Source organism: Pelobates fuscus, chromosome 4, assembly GCF_036172605.1.
Source record: "Pelobates fuscus isolate aPelFus1 chromosome 4, aPelFus1.pri, whole genome shotgun sequence".
NCBI lineage: Eukaryota > Metazoa > Chordata > Amphibia > Anura > Pelobatidae > Pelobates > Pelobates fuscus.
Window position 1 is genome coordinate 49,694,085 of NC_086320.1, and position 9,630 is coordinate 49,703,714.

At 37.9% G+C, this 9,630-nt stretch overlaps 1 protein-coding gene across 1 annotated transcript in view; it reads left to right on the plus strand.

The window, feature by feature from the left end:
- The window catches only part of FZD6 (frizzled class receptor 6), a 35,821-nt gene extending 29,461 nt beyond the window's left edge, over positions 1-6,360 (plus strand). Inside the window, exons 5-7 of the mRNA XM_063451149.1 lie at positions 5-153; positions 3,258-3,683; positions 5,622-6,360. Coding sequence (XP_063307219.1) covers positions 5-153; positions 3,258-3,683; positions 5,622-5,763 — 717 coding nt within the window. The 3' untranslated portion in view covers positions 5,764-6,360. The remainder of the gene's footprint in view (positions 1-4; positions 154-3,257; positions 3,684-5,621) is intronic.
- Positions 6,361-9,630: the final 3,270 nt, after the last annotated feature.

Below are 9,630 nucleotides of genomic sequence, written 5' to 3' on the forward strand. Positions count from 1 at the left end.
ATAGCTAAAAAATTTGTCCCGACCCAACTTTGCCTTGTTTCTTACTAAATATGTGATGACTTTGATTGTTGGGATCTCTGCTATCTTCTGGGTAGGAAGCAAGAAAACCTGCTCAGAGTGGTCCAATTTCTTCCACCGCAGTAAAAAACAAGAGTAAGTAATTTTTTAATGCTTTTTTTTTTTTTTTTTTTTACATAGATTAAATTAAATGTTTAAAAAAATACCATTTAAAAAAAATAAAACATTTTTATGTTGTTTATATTTCTTAGTTATCCTGCAATGCAATTTTAATTAGCAACTCACTGATCAGATATGACCAAAGCTATTTTCCATTGAAGGACTATAGGAAATCTGGCATTTTTTGCTCCATATTCCTAAATCATTTCACTTGCGATGCTCCCATACATGTTATTTATTGTTTTTAAAGGACAGGGCTTCCTTTTCATAATAAATTTTAGAAAATGCAAGAAAGAGAGAAAAAAAAAGCTTCATTATGTCACAGCGTTGTCTAGATTCATTCGAAAAACATGTACAGCTAAAGAAAAATACCTTAACAGATTTAGTTATTTGTTGTGATTTTGGAAAGACTAAGAATGAATCTGTTTTTTTGTTTTTAATTTTTTTTGTTTGTTTTTTGAAGGATCACAATACTCTTTTAAAGTTTTTTTTTTTTTTTTTTTTTTTTAATATGTCAGGTTGCATTGCAAATTTAACCCCTTAAGGACACATGACGTGTGACATGTCATGATTCCCTTTTATTCCAGAAGTTTGGTCCTTAAGGGGTTAACTGCTAAAAAATAAATGTAATTTATTCTGATTATGTGCCAGTTTGTTTAGTTGTTTTTCTCCTATTGAGCTAAAAGTAAATGTGTGTGTGTGTGTGTGTGTGTGCTGCCCAGGTGGTGCAGACTCTAAGTTTTAATTTGGCTCTGTGTGATTCTTGTATAACTTCCAACTTATCCTTCAACATCTCTCATTTGCATCTCTGCAAATCGTGACGGAATGTTACAGTAACCAGTAACAAAAAGCCACCACATCTTGTTTGTCTCTGGTTCATGGTATCGTTACATGTGGGTGGTAATATATGTGGCTTTGTAGACACATCTGGGTCCTGTTGACATTGGCCGAGCAAAGGCTTAGCAGCTGCTGCTTCTTCATACATAAAGGTTAGGCCAGGCCTGCGTGGTAGCGTGATTTTATGGTCTTTGGACATCACGTTTGCTTTTTTAACTTTTTATTTGCTTTGTGCTTTTATACTTTATCCAAATACCAGAAGGGTTTTATAAAACTCTCACGTTATTTGTGTTGCATTGTGCCTCTGAGGCTGGAATTTATGGGAATTCATAAAGAAAATTGATTTCCAAATGATGTTTCAGGAGTTTTATTGCTCACTTGTTAACATAAAATAAATTCACGCTGTGCAATATTTTGTACATCTAACACGTTTCAGTGAGCAGTTTGTATTCCCTTGCAATCTGAGCTGTATTTTTAATTTGAGCTGAAAGTTCTATCCCAGCCCTTGGATTGTTAAGGAATTAAATGTTACCAATTTTTCATTTTGTTCATTGTGTTGCCGGACACTCTCCAAATGGCAGTACTTACTTATTCTCGGTTGGCAATCAAATTCTCAGTAACTGTATTTTATAGAAAGTCTGCATTCAACGTACTGAAGCTTGATACTTTATTTGCAATATAGAAATCAAGGCAGGTCTAAACCAAAAAAAAGTTATATGTGTTTTGCTCGGAGCCTGGAAAGTTTATTGTCTTTGTAATGAGTTACATGCAGGAGCAGGCCAACACCTGGACAGCCTCCATGCACATGAAAGCCTAACGTAAGATTACTTAAAGAGAAAGGGTTACTTCTCAGGGTATTTATCCCCTCTATTAACCAAATATATTGTGAGGTCAAAATTTATATGGTAATTTAAATGTACATGGACACTTCCATCTTGGAATCATCATTTTAAATGTGGCCCTTTGCTGCTTTAACTATGTTCAATAGTAGAACTGTCACCCCCACTGTCATGTCCATTGACACCCCCTGTGACACTCATATTGACTGTTTTGGAATTTCACTTTTTGACACTAGGCTGTCTAGAAGTGTCAATCCCCTCCAGCCCTCACCAGTGATGGCTGCAGGGAATTGTTTCTATCCATACAGCAGTGATGTTGGCTTGTCGCTGAAGCACCAGGAGCAGAAGAAGACCATCAGGAAAATGATGGTGGCACCCGCGAAGGACAGGTTCAGCTAAGTAAAAGTACCCTTAGCCTGCCCCCTGGCCATAGGACTCCTAGTGGCGATGTCACTGTCAGGGGGTCTTTGCAAATTATGCAAAGTCCCCAGATGGTGACAGTTCCAATTTAATGGCAGATGAGAAATTCCAAAAAATGAGAGTAAATTATCAATATGTTATATTTTAAAAAGTTGTTTAAAGTGCTAAAAAGTGGGGCAGTTGGCATGGAAATCAAACGAACCAGCAGGCACATTCCATTTTTGCACCACTATTTAGGGCAGGACACTTCTGTCCTCCTTCTCATTTGCATTTTGTGCCATGACTGTGCCGTGACTAACACTGGATTGTTATGTCACTTGCAAAACTGTTACTATGAATGTTAAGTGAAAACAGAGCATTATTGTGCTTGCCCAAGTATTTTCTTTAGGTAAGAATTTAAATGTAGCACACACATGCACACGTGACTTCATGGGGCCATGTATGAATGCATGTGATGGAACGGGAATCCCACACACATCATACTCCTTGCTGTACACACAGGTCTTTGTGGGAGATCCCTGATTGCCTGATATAGTTCATCGCTTACTTATTGCCTTTGATTGGAGCATTAGGAGGATGGTTTACTTGCTTCAGCAGGACCCTCATTTATATATTTTTTTTATTTCTCTTCACATTAATTTGTTTGTATAAATGTTGGTGCTCTAGAATACTAGATAATGAGAGAGTGGCAATTTCAATATGGTAGTCTCCTAAAATCAAATCATTCAGGCTTTGTAAGAAATCTGTCTTTTTAATCTGTGCTTAATTTTAGTTTTTCTTACTTACCGTACTTATTACTATATGAGTGCAACCAAATTATCGAATAAACGTATTATTTAAAATGTTTTTTTTGTGTGTGTAGGTGATGCTCTTGGGAAAAAAGCCAATATTGTTATTAAAACACAGGCAAACTATTTTGTGTTGTTTCCTAAGTTCTAATGGCATGTGTGTTCTGTGTCAAGCTTTCTGGTTTTTGTTTTCTAGCCCAGTGAGTGAGAGTCGGAGGGTCCTTCAGGAGTCCTGTGAGTTCTTTCTCAAGCAGAATGCAAAAGAAAAGCATAAGAGGAGACACCCCAAGTCCAACTCCCACAAACTCAAGGTTATTTCAAAGTCAATGGGAACTAGTACAGGAGCTAAAGCCAATCATGGAATGTCCGCAGTGGCAATCACAAGTCACGATTTTCTGAGTCAGAATACCACCGTGGACATCAGAAGTACCTCGGACCTGTCACCAAAAATTGAACAAGACCATGGGAACGTTCCTGTAAAAGGAAGAGAGGACAACAAAGGAGAAATAACCACCCAAACGCTGTTAGAAGTTCCCATGCAGCCAGCAGACTGTAACAATAAGCTAGGAAGTAGGAAAGGAAACAGCTTGTCTGGGAGTGTGCACAACATGATTGAGGAAAGGTAGGAAATCTGTGCCACTTACTGCTGTTTTTTTATGTTGTTGTTTTTTTTTTTTTGGGGGGGGGGAGGGGGAAGGGTTGCTTTCAAAAACCTCACACTATTGAATAAAGCACTGAAAATCACTTCTAACTCGTGTTATTTGTATTAAAGATTTAGCAAATTATACAATCCAGTTCAGAGCAGGCAAAGCCAGGGCAAATGCTGCAAATGAAGAGGAGAAATAGAAACGCTGTTTAATTTCTCCTCTTTCTCTGTATGTTTTCTCTATGCTGACTGACAGGTGCAAAGACACAGTTCACGTGACAATGATTGACAGAGCGTTACGATTTGGGCACCCAGTTGCTAGATGAAGAGGTGCGAATTTTTACATTTAATTATATTTTTCATACCTTACAAATAACATATATCTGTTAAATGTAGGAATACGTAAATATAAATTTAATACAAGACCTGGGAAGTGACAGTTTTTCCTTAAAACAATATTTTTTCTTCTGGTTTGCACACCTAAAGACACAACCCTAGAACAGCCTTCCTCCCACACATGCAACCCTACAAGCATTATTCCCTCCACACCCGCAACCACACAAGCAGCCTCCCCCACATACCAGTGTTAATTGTGTCCACTAACAATTTTAGTCGACTAAACTTTTTGAGATTTAGTCGACTAAAACTACACTAAAATTAAAGCCATTCAGATGACTAAAATACGACTAAAACTAAAATGGCATTTTAGCCAAGACTATGACTAAAACTGAATTATAATTTGCCACCAAAATCAACACTGCCACATACGCAACCTCACAAACAGCAGCCCACAATATTCACACAACCCCACAAGCAGCTTCTCTGGAAACAAGCAACAATGCAAGTATCCTACCCTCAGAAATGCAATACACACACACACACACACACACACGCACACCCTCTCCCAGCACTTATCATCCAACCACCCACCTAGTTACATTCACCATTTAAAGGACCACTATAGGCACCCAGACCACTTATTATTATTATTATTATTATTATTGCAATTTATATAGCGCCAACTTCAGCTCAATGAAGTGGTCTGGGTGCCAGGTCCCTTTAGTTTTAACCCTGCAGCTGAAAACATAGCAGTTTCAATGAAACTGCTATGTTTACACTGAGGGTTAGTCCAGCCTCTAGAGGCCGCTTCCGCGATTCTCACTGTGAAAATAACAGTGAGAAGACGCTGGACGTCCATATGAAAGCATTGAGTAATGCTTTCCTATGGGCGTTTTCAATGCGCGCGCCTATTGCCGCGCATGCACATTCAGCGCTGACGTCGGCAGGAGGAGGAGAGTTCCCCAGCTCCAAGCAAGCCCAGTGCTGGAGAAAGGTAAATGGCTGAAGGGGTTTTAACCCTTTCAGCCTAAAGGGAGAGGGGCCATGAGGGTGGGGGACGACCTAATAACCCTACAGTGCCAGGAAAACGAGTTTGTTTTCCTGGCACTATAGTGGTCCTTTAATCATACTTTAAAGTCTTATTAATGCATCCTATCGATTACTCATAACTTTTGCGTGCATGGGTAAATCCAGCCCTGACTGTATGACATTTTGGGGTTAATGTGTGGGTGCTTTACAACGTATTGCAGAAAGTGTTGGAATAAAGTAGTAACACGAGATACAAATATCTAACCTTTCTGAAACAATTAGAAATAATAAAAGCAATAATAAATTAGCCAAATTTTTTCTATACTCCATAAACTGGAGGCAAGGTTATGTGACTTGTCACCTTGACTTTGTTGCCCTGGCAAGCTCTCAGACCTGCCATACTCGTATACTGTTCATTCATGCAACAGAGGTTTTCTAAGTTGGAGTCTTGGGAATGTTGATTCAAATGCATGTACTATATAATATGTGTCCAGTCTTTGAAAGTATTTTTTTTTTTTCAAAACAATTTTTTTCTTTTTCATACAGCTTGTATCCCCTGAAGGACTTTACAGAAACATCCCCAAATCCTGAAATAATATCTCATCAAAACGTTGGACAGCCCGACAACTTGGGTCACCCTATCTCCAACAAAGAAAAGGAAATAATGAACCTAATGCAAAGTTCATGAGAAGTCAGACTTGGTTTTTCCCAAGCTCTCTGATCTGTTTTGTACCCTTTTTATGCTCTTGTTCTATAGTATTTTACTAGTGAACACAGACTTGGAGATGTGCACTTAGCAATACAAACCTCAAACTACACACAGCATCATTTTATTATTATTTTTATTATTATTATTTTTCCTTTTACTGGGCTGTTACATTTTTACATAATAGTCCCAACTTGTGACTGGGAGTATGTCTTTGTGACATGGAGTACACTTTTAATCACTGGTCATTATACAAAGACATGAAACATGGACATTATCGCGTTCTTCAGCTACCATTCTCAACCAGTTCTGGACATTTGATTGAGATGAGAGTTGCAAGTTCCAACAGCAAGGCTGCCATAGAATGTCTTTCAATATTATACAGCACAAAGAGCATTTGGAAATGTTTGACTAATGACTTTTTCAAGTTAACACTAACAGTCTGACCATTCAAATACAGTACTTTTTGTACCTTTTTTTTATTATGTGCATTTCATACTGCTATCTGATATTTGTAAAGGTATTGGTAGTTTTTACACTGGAATTATTTAATAATAAATTTGCTACTTTTCCTTCTTAGGCGTTCAGTCTGCTCCAATCATTTAACTGTTCCATTTTGTAATGAACTTGCAAATTGATGCTATGACTAATTCTTTTGAATCGCAGTTGGCGCCTTCCTTTTAGTTAAAATCATGATGCATCTTCAGCTCTTAAAGTGGAAATCCAGGATGTAGCTGAACATTGAGTTAAGACATTAAAAGGAGCCTGCGCAAATAATATAAATTCAATAAAAAGTAATGTGGCTTTTCAACAAATCACAAAGGAAGGGGGTGAGTTGTAGCTGCTGAATAGATGAAAGAGAGATAAACGTCACCATGATCTGCTCATGAAGATAAGTGGCCATATGACTTGGAATGTCCCAGTGACACTTTACATATTAATGTTTAAATCCAGCTAATAATTGTATTGAAGTCTCTAAACACTCATGTACTCAACACAACATTTAGAAACAAGAAGTATCCTTGTTGAAAAAAAAAATACACTTAGAGCAGAAAAATGGAAAAATAACTATTTCAAAGTGACAAAATAATTTCAGTCAACATTGTACAATGATTTTTAATAGTACCTCTACATGAGGTGCCCTGCTAGAAAATATATTTTACACATAAATACTGCGAAAAATTTTCTGAAGCGTCAAAATAGAAACCTGATTTCATGATTCATGGTGTCTGGCGTATGCGGAAAGCTGTTTTTAAATTTTAATGTCTGGCTTGTTAGCTTAGCTCCTAATATAAAATAATCCCAAACACAAGCCAAAACCTGTTCTAGATTACTTCAACTCCATTTGTGCTATTTTCCACCACAGTGGGCTGAAAAACCACTTAGTAATACACATTGTATTCTTTTTTTCCAATTGCAATAGAGTGTTCATGTCTAAAATCAAATACCGTATGTATGAGGATATTCTAAATACTCATTAACCCTACCCGTGCACTCTATGTATTTGTAGGGCTCATGTCTTGGACGTCACATGATCACTTGTTCTAGAATCTAGATGGTACAATTTGATTAGAACATTGTGCTAGCTAACAGATGTTTAGACCGTGTGTCAGCACTACTATCCTGGAGCATGTGGGATGTGCAATAGTTTATACAGTTTTAATTTATTTGTCATATTTACTTTTTCTTTTTTTTAAATATAAAATAAAATACCGTAGTCTTCTAGGAGTACCACGGAATTTCTGCATTATCAGACAATTCAAACTCTGCATTTCCTCTTCCCTGCATAATGGGATGAAGTAAGCCTATCACCCAACAGTTCTGGCTGGTCAACTGTTTCATATTTTCAATGGCAAGTTTAATATAGTCCTCTCTGTTTAACCGAAATCCCAAATGGATACTGCTAAACGATGATGAACCTCCAGCTGCCGTAGCACTACAGCTCCCATTGAGGTCTTGCCAGCAAAAAAGTCACTGTAAACACCACAACCACTAGAGCCCACTGTAGGAATCACTGTGCCAGGAGTACCCTAGTGCCATCTCACTGTTGAGAGACAACCGGATTAGAACTTTTTTGGTTTCTCTGGACTTTCTCTACCCATCTTTGGAAGGCATTTATTGTCTAAGCGCGTCAACAAACATTCTTCAGCCAATGGAAGTCAAACAAAACTGATATTACTGATGCAGAGGAGGAACGTCTGCTTATATGATATCTGAAGCAGGTCAGAGCATATCCAAGTGTGAAATAGTCGAAGAAAAAACACAAACAGCCAATCAAGATGAAAATTCACTAAGTGCTTTAAATAAACCCTGGAGAGGGATAAGTAGGGATGGATAATCTTCTGTGATAGTATAGTCTTTTCCCAGTTGCAAAAATGAGACTTAGCAATACCTCATCGACACTGCACTTATTTATTTGATTCCTCCTAGCTAAGTATGTTAAGATGCGCCTATTGTCGAGTTTGTTTAAAGTTAAGTTCTTAAATTCTTGCCCTGAAATCATGAATTTGGGTCTGCAGAGCATGAATCAATTCCACAAACACACCACAGACCAGCGATTAGACACTTTATATCTGATAGGGAGTAGCTTATGGCTCTATGCGGTACCTTATGGCTCATTTCCATGTTGTTGTGGTTGTTTTTTTTTAATTGCATAGAAAAATATTTATACATAGAATAACCTTAGTTTTGACTAAAATAAAAAAGAGAATAATTGATTCTTAAATGTAATGACCCCTCCTTGTAGAAAATACGAGTCAAGATTTAATAAATAGTACAAAAATAAATACAGAATATTTAAGCCTGTGCAAAGTTGATTATTTAGAGCAGTCTATTAAAAGGAACACTCCACATACCTAAAACACTTTAAAAGAGTCTTTCTCATGGCAACCCTTCCAAACAAACTATACTTGTTCAGTTTATTTCTAATTGTACTGTCAGGAACTTTACATATTTACAATGTAATTTACTAACTGGGGCTGTAGAGTCTGAGATGTAACTCTTGTTTTTTTTGCAATTTCTCTGAGCATTGCACGGTCTGACGTTGGGGTGAAATTGCTGGGATGTCCACTCCTGGGAAGATTGGCAACTGTTTTGAATGTGTTTTTTCCACTTTTGAATAATCTCTCATCAGCAAGTTTGCCCACCTCTTTAAAAACTGAAATTTTAGATACACACACACACATGCAGATACAGACATTCAGATACACACACTAACACACATGCTGTTCAAAATGTACACATTTTTAGCCACCCTCTAATTTCCTATCTTTTGGATGCAGGAGGGTGGTTTCCTTGGGGTCCAGTCTGCTGACTGAGGCTGTTGGGAATTAGGGGCCGACTCTCCTGGTCCGCACCTCCCCTCCTTCCAGCTTTCTCCCCTCTCCCATGTGTCTTAGTGTCTGTAGCTGGGAGGAAGTGACTGGCTCTCACTTACAGCGCTGCAGTTATGAGAGGGGCCCGGTTGTGCTGTTAAGGACCGCAAAGCACAACCGGGCCCCTGCTGACACATGCTCTTCGAGCCCTAAGTGCATGGGCCACTCAATTACTCTTATTGCGTGTGTGCACCATTGGTAGTTACGCCGATGGTGGTTGCTATGCTCCCATGTCCGTTACCTCGTTGTAGAGAAGATTTGATTGGGAAGTGGGAGAAAGACCTATTTTTAAATATGTCTTTCTCCTAATCCTAATCTATACATTTGCTAGCACAACTGCTATCACAATGTATAGACAAAATATCATGCTTTTTCCAAAGAGCATGAGTGGTTTGGAGAGTGTGTATATGGATAGCAGAGGAGTATAGTTTATAATCTACAGAAAGAAAAACAGTACAATAGTGTAATACTGTAA